The following is a 19667-nucleotide window of genomic DNA, read 5'->3' as shown; positions in this document are numbered from 1 at the left end:
CAAGCCAAATAGAACCAATAACTGGGCGCTAATAATCAATTATTGGCACTAATTGTCAATGATTAGAATTTACACGCACATCTTGCAAGGTGCCATTCTATAAGGGTATGTATGTAAATTATTATGTGTGGATCTGAAAAGGGGGTGTGGCCATGGGAGGGGCATGGGCATTCCAAAAATTTGCATGCACTGTTATAGAATACCCTTGATCCACACCTAATTTAAGCACAGGATTTACACCAGGTTTCATTTGGTGTAAATCTTCGCACCCAAAAGTTAGGCCCAGATCCCTAGCACTAAGCACTGTTCTGTAAATAGCGCCCAACTTGGAGAGCTGTTCATAAAACAGCACTAAGCACGCTTTTTTTTTTCGGCGCCATATATAGAAGTTGGTCCTCTGTGAACAACATTTTGATGCCTGATCGTTTCACAGATACATTTCATTTCCATTAATTTCTTCTCTAAATTTATAATAATAATAATTTTATTTCTTATATACCGCCAAAGCCGTAGTAGTTCGAGGCGGTTTACAACAAAGAAGGGCTGGACAATCAGCGAATTCTGATACAGTTAATATATGTAAGCAGGGAACAGGTGCAATATAAGGGGTCGAATGTACGGTGAGCAGAAGGCAGAGGTATGACAAAAGAGATCTTTTGGACCCCGGTTCGTTTACAGAAGTTAGATAGCTCTAAATCTAATAGATGCTGGCACATTATTCTATTGTCTATTCTATTGTTATTCTATTGTCCATTAATACTTGCTTTTTGGAAATCAATATGGGGTCAAATAAATAATTTGTTAGATAATCCGATGGCATTATCCTATGACACCGTATTATTTGGCATGTCAATGAGGGCAAAATGCCAAATATCCTCTAATAACAATAAGCTTCTACTCATTATGACAGGGATTGCCATACAACAGATTACAAATAATTGGAAAAATTGGGATAGGCTGAATTATAGCTTTTGGTGGAACTCTTTGTGTCGCATTTTCAAAATGGAAAGGATAATTGCCGTGCAACAAGGAAATTTTAAGAGATGTCAGATTATTTGAGAGCCATTAACAAGATACTGTAAAGATTGAAAGTATTGCATAGAATAAACATTAATTCCTTTTATTCATACACGTCTAGGGTGGGGTGGGAGGGTGGGAATATTTTATGATTTCTTCGGCTTATGAATAATTATTGGATATAAGGGAGGGGAGATATTTGATGAAAGCTATAATTTGATGATATAATAAGTAATATTAAAGTATAAAATGATTGTATTTTGTGTTATACTTATTGTGAGTTTAAAAAATGAATAAAGATTTATTACATTTATAGACCAGCTTCCTCTTTAAAATAACCTCATAAAACAGATTAATGATGGCATTTCTTTCATTTCATATCTGACCCAGTAAACAAAAATAAAGGTTATTTTTACAAAGGCTTTCAATATATAAAATCTAATTTTACACTTAGAAAGCAGGGTAAGCAAAATGTATGTCCATATATTTGTATAGCAGAATATGCAGGAACTGATCCTATGTACAGTTTTATATGGGTATAAAGTAGGAGCTCCCACAGACAGAGCTGGGAGGAACAGGTGTGAATGTAAAAGTGATGGTTTTGGAAGGGAATGTATGCCTTTATCTTCCCTTCCAAAATCACTGCGCCTGGAATTTAAAAAAAAAAAAAAAAGGTGAGTTTCTAAATTTAGGCTCCTAAGTCTTAAAATCTGTGTCCTACTTTCAGGCAAACTCTTGAGGACTAAGCTTTCAGTTGAAAATGTATTTATTTATTTAGTAAAAAATGTATATTCCACATATCTGACAATTCTATGGGATTACAGAATAATATAGATAATAAAATTACAAAAACATAAGAAAAACAAACACACCAATGCAACAAAACATAAAATCAAATCAACAATCCCCAAAACTCATGCTTCCCCCAAAACAGCGCCTTCAACACAAAAATCTTAATTTAGTTACTTAAACGTCACGCTTAGAAACTTAGGCCCTCTTTTACAAAGGCACACTAAGTGTTTTAGCGCGGATCTAGTGCACGCTAAATCAACGCATGCGCTAACCGCTAACGCGTCCATAGGATAACATGCACATGTTAGCGTTTAGCGTGCGCTAATATTTAGCGCATGCTAAAAAGCTTAGTGCACCTTTGTAAAAAAGGGGGTTAGGCCTGCTATTAATTTGCACAGATTTTCTCTCCCCTTTTACTTCTCTTTACAGTCGCCTTGAGCCTGTATAGGTATGAGCGACGCACAGATAGAAGATTAGATTAGATTTATGAACCTAATTGAGCAGCCCAGTGCTGAAAATCAGTACTAAGCTCCTAAGATTTCCTACCTGCCACCTACTTTTTAAGCTCCTAAATTTAGGAGTTCAGTCAAATTTTGAGTGTAAATAGATACTAGTGCGCTAAATATGTTATCACCTGCTAACCGCTAAAGACGCCCATTACATTCCTATGGGCATCTTTAGTGGTTAGCATGTGCTAACACAACTGTGCACACTAATGCCAGTTTAGGAATTTAGCTCAAACCCACCCACCCCCACCTCTTTTACTAAGCCAGCGTGGGCCGGCACATTAAATGCACCAACATCCGTAGGAATTCAATGGGTGTCAGAGCATTTGCCATGTGGCGCTCAGTTTCGCAACTTAGTAAAAAAGGGCCATACTTAGGAGTATTTGTCCTGTACATTTGGGGCAAAATTTTTACACATATACCTGTTGTGTCTACTTATGAGACCAACTATTAAATCACTTCCAGACTTATTTCATTGGCTAAATGGTTTTAATATCTGAACTAGTATAGAATTATTTTAAAAGGTATTGTGCTGCTCTAGAACCATTTTAATGCTTCATATACAGCTCATTTGGGGAAAAAAGATATTGTTCAGTAGCATTTCAGACAAGGAACCCTAAAACTTTGCAACAAAGATTACATAAGTTGTTATACTTTAAAAATGATTAGATACCTGCATGTCTTCTTCAGGTCTATGTAAATCTTTGGAGTACTGCAAAAACTGTGCCATATAAGTCATGATTAATTTTTCATCTGGATCGTTAATATCGATGTCTATGGAATGTAAAACATAATTAGCATTTAAAAAAATTAAGAACATTACATATTAACAATATTTCCTATAGACAAGAAATATGAGAAAAAACACTTAGGGCTCCTTTTACGAAGCCGCGATAGCGGCTTTAGCGCATGCGACTTTTAATCACGTGCTAACCCCCCCACGCTAGCCAAAAAACTACCACCTGCTCAAGAGGAGGTGGTAGCAGATAGCACGTCCGGCAGTTTAGCGTGCGCTATTACTCGCGTTAAACCGCTAACGCGGCTTCGTAAAAGGAGCCCTTAGTACCTTTTGTCCTATGTATAGTTACAAAGGAATCAATAGGCCCCGTATCTGATTTAAGTTAGCTGGAGAGGTTATCTGGCTAGCTGTAACAGTTAAATCAGATTGCTAGATTTAACTGGACAAATTTATCTGGTTATCTTTAAAACATTAGAAAATAAGACTCCAGCATTTTTATTTAGGCTACTCATCCCTTATTCGGTTAAAAGAATCTTACGATCTAGTGAACGGAACCTTTTATCAATTCCTTCGCTAAAAATTATTAGTACAAGAAGACAGATTATCTTCTCATGTACAGCACCCCAGATTTGGAATGCGCTTCCCATGTTTTTACGGGAGGAGAAGGTGTTTGGGAAATTTAAAAGCGAGTTAAAAACCTTTCTGTTTAAAGATGCATTTGCAAATTAATTAAATTTTATTTTATATTGTTATTTTAGTGAATTATTTTGCTTTTTCTTGTTTTTCCAACTTCCTTTTGTATTTCCCCTGTATGTTCTTTCTTTACTAGAAAAAAATGTATTTCATCCCCTCTTTCCTTTTGTTTATATTATAATTAATTAAGTGTATGTAATGTTTTTGTTTCCCTATGAAAGTATATCTTACTGTACATCGCTTAGAAATCCGATTAAGCGATTGAACAAGCCAACTAATAAACTTGAAACTTGAAACTTGACAGCTATTAGTGCAGCCCAATTAAACCAAATAACTTTACCCAGTTAGTACCAAATATCAGTGCTGCCTACAGTGGCGTAGTGAGAGCACGAGGTGCCCAGGGTAGTGACACCCCACGCCCCTCCCCCACGCCACACTCCAACCCTCCCATCCCACCCCCGTGCCTCTTTAAATCTTCACCAGTGTGAACAGCTTCTCCAGCCTGCTGCTTGCACCAGTGTCTGTTTTCCCTCCAACATCACTCACTGGCCCCCACAACCCGGAATGATTTCAAAGGAAGCCAGGCTGACGCAAGCATCAGGCCAGAGTAGCTGCTCACACAGGTGAAGATTTAAAGAGGCACGCAGGGACAGGTAAGGGAGGGTGCGAGTGTGGTGTGGTGGGGCGGAGAGGTGCCAGCACCCCTACCAAGATGATGCCGGGGGGCGGTCTACCCCCACCCCCCTTACTAAGCCACAGGCTGTCTAACTGGGGGCTTCCCTAACCTGTCCCTGGGACCTCACTTGGGTTTCAGGATATCCACAATGAATATGCACGAGAGCAATTCTTGTATACTAGAGACTTGGGCCCTCTTTCACTAAGGTGCGCTAAGCGTTTTAGCGTGCTAAATCAACACGTACGCTAACTGCTAACGCGTCCATATGATAACATGCACGCATTAGCATTTAGCGCAAGCTAAAAAGCATAGCGCACCTTAGTAAAAGAGGGGATTAGTATAAACAAATTTCTCTCATGCACATTTAATGGTGATATACTGAAAATTTAGCTTCTTGTGTGTCACCGGGTCAGGTTTAGAAGATTATGTCTAGGTAAAAATTAACAGTGTCATAAGAATATAAGCTTTACTGGGACAGACCAAAGGTCCATTAAGCCCAGTATCCTGTTTCCAACAGTGGCCAATCCAGGTCAGAAGTACCTGGCAATATAGCAAAAGAGAAACAGATTTTATGCTGCTTGTCCTAGAAAACAGGTAGTAGATATGATCGAGATCAGGATATGATCGAGACTTTCAAAATACTGAAAGGAATCGACAAAATAGAGCAGGTAAAAAAATTATTTACAATGTCCAATGTGACACAGACAAGAGGACATGGACTGATGCTAAGGGGGGACAAGTCCAGGACAAATATCAGGAAGTTCTGCTTCACGCAACGAGTGGTGGACACCTGGAATGCGGAATCCACCGTTCTAGGATTTAAAAGCAAACTAGATGCACATCTCCTTACGAGAGGCATAGAGGGATACGGATGACTAAAATTATGCCAGATGTACACCTGGCTGGGCCACCGCATGTGCAGATCGCCGGACTTGATGGACCGAAGGTCTGATCCGGAGATGGCAGTTCTTATGTTCTTATGATATTCCCAAACAGTTTATGGACATTTCTTTTAGGAAGTTCTCCAAATCTCGTTTCTCTCCCATTTTAAACCACTTGACCACACATAATTTAACTGAGCTGCAATTTAAAAAAAAAAAAAAAAAAAGATTTGTCCAGGCAATTCCTGAAGTAGCTTGGCTAAATCTTTTTAAATCAACATAGAAACATAGAAACTTAGAAACATAGAAACTTAGAAACTTAGAAACATAGAAACATAGAAACATAGAAATAGACGGCAGATAAGGGCCCACGGCCCATCTAGTCTGCCCACCTTAATGTCCCTCCCCTACCTTTGCCCTGTGAATAGATCCCATGTGCCGATCCCATTTGGCCTTAAAATCAGGCACGCTGCTGGCCTTAATCATCTGTAGTGGAAGACTATTCCAGCGATCAACCACTCTTTCAGTGAAAAATACTTTCCTGGTGTCACCTCGTAGTTTCCCGCCCCTGATTTTCAACGGATGCCCTCTTGTTGTCGTGGGACCCTTGAAAAAGAAGATATCTTCCTCCGCCTCCACATCAACGCTTTCAATGTAGTAAGCCATTGCAACTGACTGAACTTTAATTTGCTACATTCTCTCTCATTCATTTCCACACCAGTGTAGTTACTAACTCAGACAAAGCCAATGAGGTCCAATAGACTGAAAGCACTGTAAAAATAATTCATGACCATCTTTCAGCCCTAGTTTATCAAGAATTCAACTTAAGACTCCTTTTACTAAGGTGCGCTAGCGTTTTTAGTGCACGTACAAAATTACCGTGTGGTACGCTTCTAGAATAACGCCAGCTCAATGCTGGTATTAAGGTCTAGTGCATGCGGCAATTTAGCGCATGCTATTCTGCGGATTAAGGCCCTAACACACCTTAGTAGGAGCCCTTAATGTTTTCAGGAAGAAAAAAAAAGAGAAATGCAACTACTATACGCAAGAAGAAAATGGAAACTATTTTCTTAAAAGTCTTTGTTGGGAGAAACTATTCAGGAAACATTATTTCATAAACATGACCAGTGTTCTCCCCAGAAATTTTTTCCAGCCGGGTGGCATGAAAAAGTATCCGGGTGAGGTGGGGCGGGGAAATTTGGTGTTGGGGAAATTAAATGTGTACTATTTTTATTAGTTCATTATTTTCCAATGCTCAATATGTCTTCCTTTTTTAAGGTTTGACACTTGTGCCGAGTCAACCCGGGAAATATCCAAGCTGGTGAGAGGGTTTTTAAAAAACTGTTGAGCAGCAGCGGCAGCTGCAGGATTCGCAATCAAGATGACAGCCAGGCGGTCATCTAAATTAGCCGGGTGGAGCGCCCAGCTAAAAGGCCCTAGGGAGAACACTGATGACTGTGGTTTTATTGCTGCCATTCAGAGATCACGTAAGACAACATGAACATTAGTCCTTCTCAGACCTGACTGGCAAACCCTCCTGTATAAACAGTTTACAAAAAAATTTTAATTTGCTGCTATGCACTCTCTAAAAGTGGTTCTTATGTTGAACTTGCTCGTTTTTTTAAAATTAAGGCCTCTCTTCACTAAACAGAAGAGAAACAAGAAAAAATGATCAGAAAACTGTGCACAAAGCTTTATGGTCTGTGGTCTTCTGCTGTTCATTTAGGGCGGTGTCTAGAAAACTTTGTGAAGCTGCGGTACACTACACTAGTGGCCACGTTCGAGGGCATCCAGAATATGACGACATCATGCACACGCTCAGCTCTTTCTGACTCAAGAATGAAATGAATGAATGAAAGATCTATTCTAATTTTAGAAACAGATTTTTGTTTCATTAAAAGATAAGGTAATTTAATAACGCATTTCCATGAAAGATGTAAGACTGGACAGTACCTAAGGCTGAAGTCTTTTCGGACGGTGTTACTGCTCATAAATTTCAAGCTAGTGTCAATTCAATCCCTTTTTGTATCTAGTTTTGAATCTGAATTGCATGTTAGCAATTTGAATTTCATGACTTTATAATCTGAAGCCGAGAGCAGGAACCGGGCTTGCAAGACAAGTACACCCCAGATATGTGAAAACATTTGTGATGCGTGGCACACCTGAGGCCCTCTTTTTCAGTTCTGAATGTGAATGGTTTTCATTGCATAACTCCCTTGCCTCCAAATTTTCCCTAAATTGCCCACCCCTGCATATTTTACAGGATTGCATTTGTAACTTTTATGCGAAGGCCCTCCAGATGGGGGCCCTGAGTCACCAGTGGGAAATGCTGGAAGGGAAGAGGCATGGAGAAGTGCAGGGGAAAAAGAAAGGCTCTGGCTGACTGCCTATAGGATGTGCCTCTCACCGCGAGAGGTGCATCTTGTAGGCAGTCAGCTGGCGCCGGTACCTTTTCTCCTCCCCAGCGTCTCGCGGCACACCTGGAACATTGGGCAGCACATAGTTTGTGATACACTGATTTAGGGAATAATTTTATAAGAGGGCAGCTATGTGAGAAGAAGGGGAAGGAGATATTTGGATTTATATCACACCTTTTCCAGAGGAGTTACATTCAGATACAGTAGGTATTTTCCTGTCCCCAGAGGGCTTACAATCTAAGTTTGTCCCTGAAGTGATAGGAACAGCAGAGAAATTCGAATCCTGATCTATTTTTGGATAGGACTTTAGCAATCCAAGCAGGATTATTGAATTCGTGCTTGAATCTTCTTGTTTCTCCATTTCAAAAAGATCTTAAAACCCACTTATTTAAACAATATAATATACATTACTGATTTTCATATTATCATGTAGTTATAATGCACTTTTAATCTTTTTATCTATATTTATTTTAGTTTATATTGTATTTTTTTTTATTCATTAGTTTTAATGCTTGTATTAGTTACTTAGAATTTTATTATGTATGATATTATTATATTGTATGCTGAGTACCTATTGTGCAAACCGCTATGAACTGCTGGTTAGGCGGTATATAAAAATAAATTATTATTATTATCATCTCTGCTCCTCTAACCATTATGCTGCTCCTCATGGTGCCTAGTTTAAGGCTATTCTATAGGGAATTTCCTCCAGAAATTTCAGGGGTATTGCTAATTAGAACCTAGTCAGAAAAAATGCTTGGATTCAAAAATATATAAACTGACCTCTCATTCAAGCAGGTAACCTAAACATGGATTGTGAACACCAAATTGTTAGTCACTCAGAGACGTGAAACTCTACAAGGAGGGAACGCTCCCCCCTAGAGTTTGCCTTCCAGTCATTGCAACTGTTTCAATGCTGGTCACGCTCCATGTTAGATTCCAAATAAATAAATAAATAAAGGTTACAATCTTGCAATCTTGTATATGAGTGCTTGCTTTCTTCTGTCTTGTTTCTTTTTATGTAAACATCACTCTATGAGCTGTAGAGATTTTAAAACTTAGCTTCAACTTGGCTTTATAACAGGTGAGGGGTAGAGACCCCTCACCTGTTGAAGCTAAGTTTTAAAATATATTATGGAGTTCCCCTTATCCTCCTGTTTCCCATACATTAGTAATGTCTTGTTAACGTAGATATGTATTATTAATTTGTAAATCCTCTTCTTTTTTAAAATTTTGTACAATGTACACCGCTTAGACGTATGGTAAGCGGTATAACAAATTTTAAATAAACTTAAACTTGAAAAACTTGCACAAATGTGTGCATGTATTCTCTCTCTAATTCTAGAACCTTAGCACTTACATGTAAGCACCGTTTGCACCCTACCATTATAAAATACTGTAACGCTCATGTGTATAAATGCTCTGTGCAAACTTAGGGCCGGATTCTGTAACCGGTGCCCAAGTCGGTGGCCGCCTGTCAATCATTTGAGGGTGCCTGTTAAAGGGCTTCGGGGATTCCCTGCCACTCAGCTGAAGGGGGAGGTGGGAATTCTGATCTCACAAAACAGTCCAAGATGAATTAATTCAATTAGAGAGGAAAAGATCTCAGCAACCCCGCAGACAATCCAATTCGGATAAACAAGTCTGCATGAAATGGGTTCCGTTGTCTTTCATTGATCAAAAACCTCTCTATTGTTTTTTAAGTTTTTCATGTGATCCTTATCAAAAGTTTATAATTCACTTAAACTTGTGACTTTTTTTTTTTGTTTTTTTGCATTTTTTGTTTAAAGATAATATATTGAAAGTAGTGCACATGGAGCAACCAATTCAAAGTTACACTTATCTTGATAGTATTGTGCAGACAACTCCCACTGCTCGGTGAACCTGATTGCAGTTCACCAAATCCCCGACGGGACCCGTTTTGCCATTAACACAGGCTTTTTCAAGGGTCAGAAATTCTTGCAGGGGATGTTGTTTGTGGAATCCCACCAACACAACGCCAGCGTGCACACTCCTTCAAAGAAAGTTCTGTTCAAAAGACGACAGAACCCATTTCATGCAGACTTGTTTATCTGAATTGGATTGTCTAAAGGGTTGCCAAGATCTTTTCCTCTCTAATTTAATTCAGTCATTTTGGATTGTTTTGTGAGATCATATATTTTCGTTGGTTATGATTCAAAGTTAAGATCTCTACATCCTATTCTTTGTCATTTGGAGGTGGGAATTCCCCTGCTATGATTGGCTGAGCAGCCACGGCAGGGACCCCGAACCCCACCACAAGTCGACCAGCAAGAGAGATGCCCACTCCATCTTGCCGACACTCCCTCCTCTAACATCCCCGGCAGGAGAAATGCCTAATAATCTCCTGCTGGCACTCCCTCCCCTAACATCCCCGGCAGGAGAAATGCCTAATCCCTCCTGCTGGCACCCCCCCCCCCAAACCCCCTCACACCCCCGAAACCCACCCTGTACTTTTTTCTGGAAGGCCGGCCGAAGGTATGCCCACTCCCTCTGGCCAGCAGGCACGCCTCTTCCAAATAGTGGGCCTTCCCTTTGGGAGGGGCCTAAGGCCCTGATTGGCCCAAGCGCCTAAGGCCCCTCCCACTGGAGTATGTACATAGATGGTATAAATAAGTAAGCTATGCATATATTTAACTCACCATTACTGAAGCTCATGCATACCGCTCTGAATTGACTCCCCAGCCATTGGTAGCGGTATAGAACAGTAGTTCCCAACCATGTCCTGGAGGACTACCAGCCAGTCAGGTTTTCAGAATAGCTCTACTGAATATGCATGGAGCAGATCTGCATGACTATCACCTCCATTATATGCAAATCTCTCTCATGCATATCCATTAGGGCTATCCTGAAAACCTGACTGGCTGGTGGTCCTCAAGGACAGGGTTGGGAACCACTGGTATAGAATTTTCCAATAAACATTATCACTGGCATCTTCACAAGACCTTGCACACAGATAGCTTGTGCACAAAACTCTCTTTTTTTCACATTATGCACTCAAAAATTGGTATGCTGAAACCTACTGCATCAGCCCCTTAGACTGTAAAGCCTCTAGGGCCAAGGAAAGACTTGCCATGCCTAAATGTAAATCATCTTCAAATATTACAAAAAAGACGTGAGCTAGATCCAATCCCTGAACTAATAAGAGCCATCATACTATCTCATGCAGGTAATATGTCGCTGTGCATTTCAACTCAGCAAAAATGATAATACCTCAGCTGGGCAGACTGGATGAGTCAATTTGACCTTTATCTACATCGTTTACTATGTTAACTTTATATCTATCTAATATACATTAGCTGTGCGATTGCATACAAGCCATGATAATATAAACTGACGTCCTCGCTGCACCATAGAAGTTTAAAAGGACAATTTACCTTCAGGTTCCAGAAGTCTTGGAATATTTAATTCCTGTTCAGCAATTCTGAAGGCTTCGTTCAGATTTTCTCTGTTAGATCTGCCTGTTGCTTTGTTCAAGTCAACTAAATCTGGTCTTAGGGCATGAATGATTCCTAGAAAGGCTATTCCATTCTTCCAGCTGGATTTGAAATCTGTAACACTGACGCATCCAGACCTATTCAACAAAATGTTCAAAAAAAAATGTATGAAATCCATTCTCTCTGAGATAGATAACCTGGACATACAGATGGATAAACTGGACATACTGGCCTCACTTGTGTATGCTGGACACTACAGACATTTTTAACATATATTTTCCCATAGCCTAAACCAGCTTTCCTTTCAGATGGCCCAGCCTGTACCTTGCTGTCTGTGAACACATGTATCCTTTGAAATGCTAACCCAGCTGGCCTTTGCTGCCCTGCTGGGAGGATACTTCTTCAAGGTTCTGCTGAGCTGTTATCAATGCTGTATGACTTCACATATGCAAGGCACCCTAGAAAGCCATAAAACATTTATAACAAGCAACAATTCCTGCAGGATGATGAGGGAGTAGAGATGGAGAAGCCTGAACGAGCCTGGTAACCAGGCTGGCTGTCTGTCTGCAAGTTATGGGAATCAGGCACAGCTGGGGTGCTGGAGGTCACCCTTGCCAACTTTCTGCATAAGACTATCTACAAGGTCGCCATCCTGAAGATGTACAGCATTGTAAAACCACAAATTAGCATCTGCAAGGTGATAAGGATCTCAGAGCTGGAGGAAGAAAGTTCAAGAAGAATTCTCTGTTTCTGCTCAGGCCCCCCTCCTGGAGGAGAGAAGTGATAGAGGCGTGGACTGGGGGGAGGAATAGTTAGGTATACATTTTTGTACCAATAGGGAAGTACATGACCAGAGTTCGGGGATGTGCTTTTTGGAACAAAGAGAGAATTTCTCTATATAACAATCCATGCATCACAGGTAGAGCCAGAGAGATTCACTTGGGTATGCCAGCAGGGACATGCTAGCCCCCTGTTCGGCATATGGGTACAAGTTCTACTCTCCATGCATATTCTGAACTGACAATATATTTCTTTCTGCTATGTCTTTTCTGCTGTAATTTTGTAAGTCTTTATACTAACAATAAAAATATTGTCTGTTTTGGAAAATACAATGCCGTCTCGTAGTCATAGAAACATAGAAACATAGAAATAGACGGCAGATAAGGGCCCATGGCCCATCTAGTCTGCCCACCTTAATGTCCCTCCCCTACCTTTGCCCTGTGAATAGATCCCATGTGCCGATCCCATTTGGCCTTAAAATCAGGCACGCTGCTGATTCCAATGAGGTAAACGAAGCAGCATTTACTTCATCTCTCACAATAGCAACTAATTATTGGCATTAATTGGCACTAATTTGAATTTTCACATGGATCTGGAGGTGCATGATTCTATAAAGATTCATGCCCAAATTCTCTCCTATGCAAGTGGGCCATGGAAGGGGCATTCACAAAAGAGCGTGCAGTGTTACCCTACTACTACTAATTATTTCTATAGCGCTACCAGATGTATGCAGGACTGTACAGAGTCTTGAAGAAGACAGTCCCTGCTAGAAGGAGCTTAGAATCTAAACAGACAAGTCAGACAAACAGGATGCCATGGAAACAGTTAAGGCAGGGGTGTCCAATGTCGGTCCTCGAGGGCCGCAATCCAGTCGGGTTTTCAGGATTTCCCCAATGAATATGCATTGAAAGCAGTGCATGCAAATAGATCTCATGCAAATTCATTAGGGAAATCCTGAAAACCCGACTGGATTGCGGCCCTCGAGGACCGACATTGGACACCCCTGAGTTAAGGGGAACGGTTAATCTGCTGGCTGGGTTGGAAAGCAGAGGAGAGTACAGGACAATCAAGCCATTGTAACATCACCAATGAGGTTGGCTCTTAGGCATTGGTGGAATGAGGCATTATGACATCACAATCTCAGCTCTGCTTCCCAAAGACTGAAACTCTTCACACTACTACTACTATGAATTATTTCTATAGCACTACCAGATGTACACAGTGCTGTACTGAGTCATGAAGAAGACAGTCCCTGCTCCAAAGAGCTTACTATCTAAACAGACAAGACAAACAGGATGTCATGGATACAGTTAAGGTTGGTGGGCAATAGGGAGTAGGGTTATGGATTGAAGGCTATATCAAAAAGGTGGGTTTTCAGTCTGCTTTTGAACAAAGTAAGAGAAGAGGCGTGGCGAACAAACTCAGTAAGGGATCACACGATAATCACATACTATTCAGTAAGCACTCTAACCAATTAGTGCAGAATATACCTACTCTCCGCCCCCAGACACAACTGAGCACTAAAAAACAAATTCTGTTTTTTATCGTGTGGGAAGTGCATGCCAATCTTGAAACTACCGTGGGATACCTGACACGCCCCACAGTACTGCTTTTAACCTATGGTAAGCACGCATTAGGCCTTATCACAGCTTAATAAAAAGGGCTCCTATGTGGTGATTACCTTTTTCAAAATGAAAAGTCTGCCACTATCATGCAACTTTCTTACAAAAACAATCAGTTTAAAATGATCCTCTTATTAAGGTGCCACACAGAACCACCCTTGTAGCCCTGCATACCACAGAGACAGATATCTCAATATTTTTTGAATAGGTTAGTTTTTGCTTCAGCCAAGATCATTTAAATATTAAAGGTCTGAAAGACAAAACCATTCCTAATACATCAAACTCAATGCATGTGGCTTTCTGTGAGTGTGAAAACAATTGAAAGGTCGATATTTAAGTGATTTAAACAGCCACAAACGGCTCTTGGCCAGTTAAATCATTTGTTTTGAGGCTAACCAGTCATTTTCAGCAGCAGTTAATAATAATAAAAAAACTTTATTCTTATATACCACCATACCATTTAGTTCTAGGCGGTTCCATTCAAGAGAGACTGAACAGTTTAGTGACAATACATTCTTAGAGAATACAGAGTGTAATTGACGTTTAATTTACAAATTTTTCAAAAAGTTACATTTTCATAGATTTTCGAAAGGTGTAATAAGAAATTATTAATCAGTTAGTGACCAACACATAACTAGCTTTTTTGGGGAGTTGTTCTGAGGGTGGAGTCAGCACTTGGCCAGATAAGTACCAATAGTTCAAGTTCAAGTTCACTTTATTTTTGATGAATCGCCTATTTAAAACATTCTAAGCGATGTACATTTAAAAACAGATTATAAGAGAACATTCAATCATATTAGTAAAACATTAAAAACAACAAAACAAATATTTGTTAAATAGTTAAATAATACATTAAAAACAGACATGAAAAGGGGGGAAAGGGGGGAAAAGTTACATATTTTTCTAATGGTGAAGGAAAAAAACATATATTAGGAAAAAACATAAAGTAGGGATAAAAAAAACAAAAAAGAGAAGAAATTGTTCATTAAAAGCATCATTAAATAAAAAAGTTTTTAAGAGTTTTTTTTAAAAGAGATAATATCTCTATCCTTTCTAATAAAAAGAGGCAGAGTGTTCCAGAGTTGGGGAGCTAAAACAGAGAACATATCGTTTCTCCTTGTTCCCACAATTTTGAGTGAGGGGACCAAAAGTAACTCTTATTCAGTATTTAACCACAATGGTGTATAGTGAGGGGGGTCGGGGGTGGCCATCTTTGTAGAGGTACCGGAATCTCTCCACTTCGCCCTCCACACACACACACATTAACTCTTGAAATGTTTGCTGGCACAAGCAGCATCTTCCACCTTCAGTTCACACCAGCCTCCTTGGGACCAGGATGTGACATCAGAAGGGTGCTGAACTGGGGCGAGCAGCAGGTAGATGATGTTGCTCATGCCGAAGAACATTTCAAGAGGTATGTGGAGGGCAGGGGTGCACAGCATAGCAGGGGGGGTGCATGGCACAGCAATGCTGGACACCACTGCCCTGGGTGCCAAATTCCCTCACTACGCCACTGCTTAACCAGCCACAATCACCGCATAAATAGGACTGCAGAAAAGTCAGTCCTATCTTTATGTGTTACCCCATAACCAGTTAAGTGCTGAATATTGTACTTAACTGTCTATGGTGTAGCCACCTCTGCCAATCATAAATTCAATGTCGGAGCCTGGATACGGCTCAGCATTGAATTTCTGGGCATAGCATTGGTGGGCAAAATGCAAGTGAAGGTACTTACATGGCACACTGATCCTTTGCCCACAACAGGAGTGCTTTCTTTGCAGACAGCTGCCATTTTGTCTTGATCTTTGCACTTTTCTTAGCAGGGGGGCTTGCTGTGGGTGATCTGTCATCGTTCTTCAAACCCCCGGGTGCTGGCTGACTATAATCACCAGCAAGAGTACTAGCAAGTTCTTGTATCTGCCAAAGAATAACGAGGTTTCAACAAGTAGAAAACTGTAATTTCAGCCTACAATATTGCAATGCACCATCAACATATTCATTGGGCTTGCAATGCACCATCAACATATTCATTGGGATGTTCACTTTTGCATTATCTTATCTTTATGCCTAAACTTCAGATATATTGCAACTTGGACTGAGGAAATGGTTTAATAGTTCTACCCCATTTCCATGTTTCAGTGCTTGTATGATGGCTACTTACATTGAAGTGATCAAAGAAAGCCCTAAGAACCAAACTGAATAATTTATTAAAAAGACATAAAACCCTGCATGGCCCTGTTTTGGCACACACCTGCTTCAGGACTTGTATGGTAGTATCCAGAAAACAACAATATATTACTTTAAAATAATATGTTATAATAAATAATTCAGTTTGGACCTTAAGGTGTACTTTTGTTGAGAGTGAGAGAGAAAGAGTGTGTATGAGAGAGTGAGTGTGAGTGAGAGAGTGAGTGAGTGTGTAAGATAGTGAGAGAGAGAGTGAGAGTGTGAGTGTAAGACCTTGCCTAGCTCTTTTGGATTATACTTACATGAAATTGCCAAATTATTGTCCAAATCAAGCCAAGCACAATGGATGGCTTGCCTTCAAGGATGTCAGCAACATGAATGTTTATGACCTTGATCTGGAAAAGAATGATCAGTAAATAACTAGGCAACTCTACATGATAAAATGTTAATGTTTATTAAAATTATTGCTATACTACTTAAGCTATAAATAAGAACAAAGCAGTTTTATAAAATAATATAATAATAAAGTAATAAAAGAATTCCATTTAGATAGGAAAGCTCAATCAACCATGAGTTTTAGAACTGTACTCACTGATTTGTTCTCTAAAAACTTCAAGGCGGTTTCTATGTTACTCCTCTGCTGGAAAGTATTATTTCCTTTCTCACGTGACTAAGGCATTAAAAGAAGAGACAGAAGTTCTGAAAATGGTCATGCAGTTTTTTTTAACATTAGTTTGAAATAAAAGTGACTTTAATAATTCTTTACCAGATGTTCGCCAGAAAGCACTTCGAGCAGGTCCAGGAGCATGTGACCATCTGTGACATCAGTAAATAGATCCAAAATGCTAGAAGGAGGGTCATGCTGCAAGACACAGTTATTAAGAAATGTCACATCCACTACAGAATTATACCGATCCTATTCAAATATTCATTTACAATTACTCTCTTCCATCATTTTGTTTTCACGGTGGTATCTATTTTAGATTCCCAACTGCAAGGACTTGATGGGGAAGGTTACACATTCACCTACTGTATATACCAGGGCTGTGGAGTCAGAGTCGGAGGAAATTTCGGGTACCTGGAGTCGGAGTCAGAAGTACAAAAAACTGAGGAGTCGGAGTCGGAACATTTATCTACCGACTCCATTTTTGAACTTGGCATACCAATCACGAGCGATTCTTTCAGCTATAGCACCCACTATATACACAGCACAAATGTTGCGAGCAGCTTCTGCGGCCTTAGAACCTTGATTAAAAGCAAAAAGAAGGTGGTGTCGAAAATGCTCATTTCTCTCAACTTGACATTCCATTATAATGATCTGAAAATTAACCAGTGCTGTGGAGTTGGAGTCGGAGGAAATTTCGGGTACCTGGAGTCGGAGTCTGAAGTACAAAAAACTGAGGAGTCGGAGTCGGAACATTTATCTACCGACTCCACAGCCCTGTATATACTGGAATATAAACTGAGATTTTTGGGTCACAAATGGGTGAGAGAAGAAAAAAATCCTAGATCGCTTTAAAGACCTTCTTAAGAGCCATTTATTTAAAGACACGTTCAAAACTTAGGGCTCCTTTTACTAAGCTGCGGTAGCATTTTTAGCGCGCGCTAAAGATTAGCACACGCTAACCCCCTGCGCTACGTGGAAAATACTAATGCCAGCTCTATGGAGGCATTAGCATGTAGTGCACGCTAAAACTGCTAGCGCAGCTTAGTAAAAGGAGCCTTTAAATTCTACACTTTTTTCCATCCTTCAACTAACAAGCAGGGACAAATAATAGCATATATAATATTCCGAGATAGACATGACCCTGACGTGAGTTTTGATACAGATATTAGTTTGCGGGTCAATCCCACATATCAAATGTTCACACTACTGGCATGTACCACACGCTTCTATAGAGCAGTGTTCAGAAAGGGAAACATTTCTTTTCTTCTCAGCCAGGGTCTCACCAATGTTTCTACCCCTAGTGTAAGCAGTCACAGGATGATTTTGAAAGCATTCATGAAGTTGTCATATTTCCCCAATGACAGTGTATGCTAGTATGGGGAGAGTGTGGTGCAGTGGTTAAAGCTACAGCCTCAGCGCCCTGGGGTTGTGGGTTCAAACCCACGCTGCTCCTTGTGACCCTGGGCAAGTCACTTAATCCCCCCATTGCCCCAGATACATTAGATAGATTGTGAGCCCACCAGGACAGACAGGGAAAAATGCTTGAGTACCTGGATGATTTCATGTAAACCGTTTTGAGCTCTCCTGGGAGAATGGTATAGAAAATTGGATAAATAAATAAATGCTAGGGGAGAATAAGGCATAATATAGGTAAGTTTGTCTTTATCAGCTGGACGTTTATATTGAAGAATTAGAGGGCGTTGGGCATACCGTGCCCTTAGCCATGCATTTCTTACAATCTACATGCCAGTGGTGTGAACATTTATATGTGGTTCTGATATTATCTGTATCAAAACTCACAAGTCAGGGTCATGTCTAGCTCAGAATATTATATATGCTATTATTTGTCCCTGCTTGTTAGTTTATATTGGGCAAAGTAGCAGAATGATTAAGACTAGATTAACAACATAAATCTAAGATCAACACTAAATCGGAAGAAGCCCCTCCGGTAACTCATTGGTTGGAAAAAGGCCATACCATAGCTGATATTAAATGGCATATTATCAATCAAGTGGATAGTGGGGGTTGGGTGGCAATATCCAGGATAATCTTAACTACAAAGAACAACTGTGGATCTTTAAACTGAACTCTGTTGAACCATTCGGTTTAAACAAGGAAGTAGAGTGGATGATGCTGGTCTGATCTTTTGATTTGCTCTTTAAATCACATGACCTTGGCGGTGCTCAGCTGTCTTAAGAACGCTGCGGCCATTTTCAAAAGTTTGTCTGAAGCCTTAACAAGCAGGAAAAAGGATGAGTTCCTTTATACATAGTCTGTTGGACTAAACAATTTATTTTTTTAGTTCATGCAATCTGCCTTTTATGAAGTTTTGGCTGCCTTAGCTGCGTTTAAAATTTCTTCATGTTCTTAGGGGGGAGATAGCCTTAAAACAGCCCTGGTGGCGAAACATGATCATGTCAGCTTGTTCATTCCCTCCCTGACGCGACCACAAAGCTAAGTTTGCTGATTACTAAAGCAATATTTATTTTAAGCTAAAAGATATTTAAAAATATTTATTGAAGATACAATGCAGTTTCAAAGCACAGTTAAGCACTTTCACTACTAAAAAAATTAAAAAAAACGGGACTATTGACAAGACAATGTGGTATAGCATACAGCTATTCTAGTCCAACAAGTGTTTCTTCTAATGAACTACAAAAATAATGCTTTAATATTTTTGATCTGTTTACATAAGCTAGCTATATAAGTTTTTTATGAAATATATAGAAACAATTATGACTGAAAATAAAACACAAGCATCAAATAGGATAACGCCCCTGCATGTTCATAGGTAGTTCTGAACTTACAAAATACACTTTTCTAACTCTGCTTCATACCTTTACCAGCTGTGAATTTATCCAGTTAGTGAAGGCTCTCTTCTGCGTGTCCTCCTGCTCCGCTGATTTAAAAAAAAAAAAAAAAAAGTGACAGTTTACTAATTGAAATGACGGAGCTTCTCTATCTAAAGCTGTTGTATCTGGAGACTACTTTTTCCTGTAGTGGTTTTATTACATGATTTCCTTTCTTCTTTGTTCTAAGATTCTACTATATACAGTATATATGGTTTGAAATGTTTGGTACAAAAAAAAAACCCAAACATTATATTTCTCAACAAAGTCTCCATTGAGGCCTGTACACTTAGGGCTCCTTTTACTAAGCTGCGTTAGCGTTTTTAGCGCATGCAGCATTTTAGCGTACGCGAAACCCATGCTACACGGCTAGAACTAACGCCAGC

General features: G+C 39.8%; 1 protein-coding gene across 7 annotated transcripts in view; it reads right to left on the bottom strand.

Annotated features, from left to right (window-relative positions):
- SYNE2 (spectrin repeat containing nuclear envelope protein 2) overlaps positions 1–19667 on the bottom strand; it is a 654322-nt gene that overhangs the window by 539114 nt on the left and 95541 nt on the right. For all 7 annotated transcript variants that reach the window (XM_033952730.1, XM_033952735.1, XM_033952736.1 and 4 more), the window contains exons 3-9: positions 19270–19331; positions 16532–16627; positions 16358–16435; positions 16068–16160; positions 15314–15495; positions 11117–11313; positions 2989–3089 (exon numbers count right to left, since the gene is read on the bottom strand). In XM_033952730.1, coding sequence (XP_033808621.1) covers positions 2989–3089; positions 11117–11313; positions 15314–15495; positions 16068–16160; positions 16358–16435; positions 16532–16627; positions 19270–19331 — 809 coding nt within the window. The remainder of the gene's footprint in view (positions 1–2988; positions 3090–11116; positions 11314–15313; positions 15496–16067; positions 16161–16357; positions 16436–16531; positions 16628–19269; positions 19332–19667) is intronic.

The sequence above is a fragment of the Geotrypetes seraphini genome, chromosome 7 (assembly GCF_902459505.1).
Source record: "Geotrypetes seraphini chromosome 7, aGeoSer1.1, whole genome shotgun sequence".
NCBI classification, from domain to species: Eukaryota; Metazoa; Chordata; class Amphibia; order Gymnophiona; family Dermophiidae; genus Geotrypetes; species Geotrypetes seraphini.
Note: the sequence above shows the minus strand (reverse complement) of the source record. Positions and strands in the feature narration are given on the sequence as shown.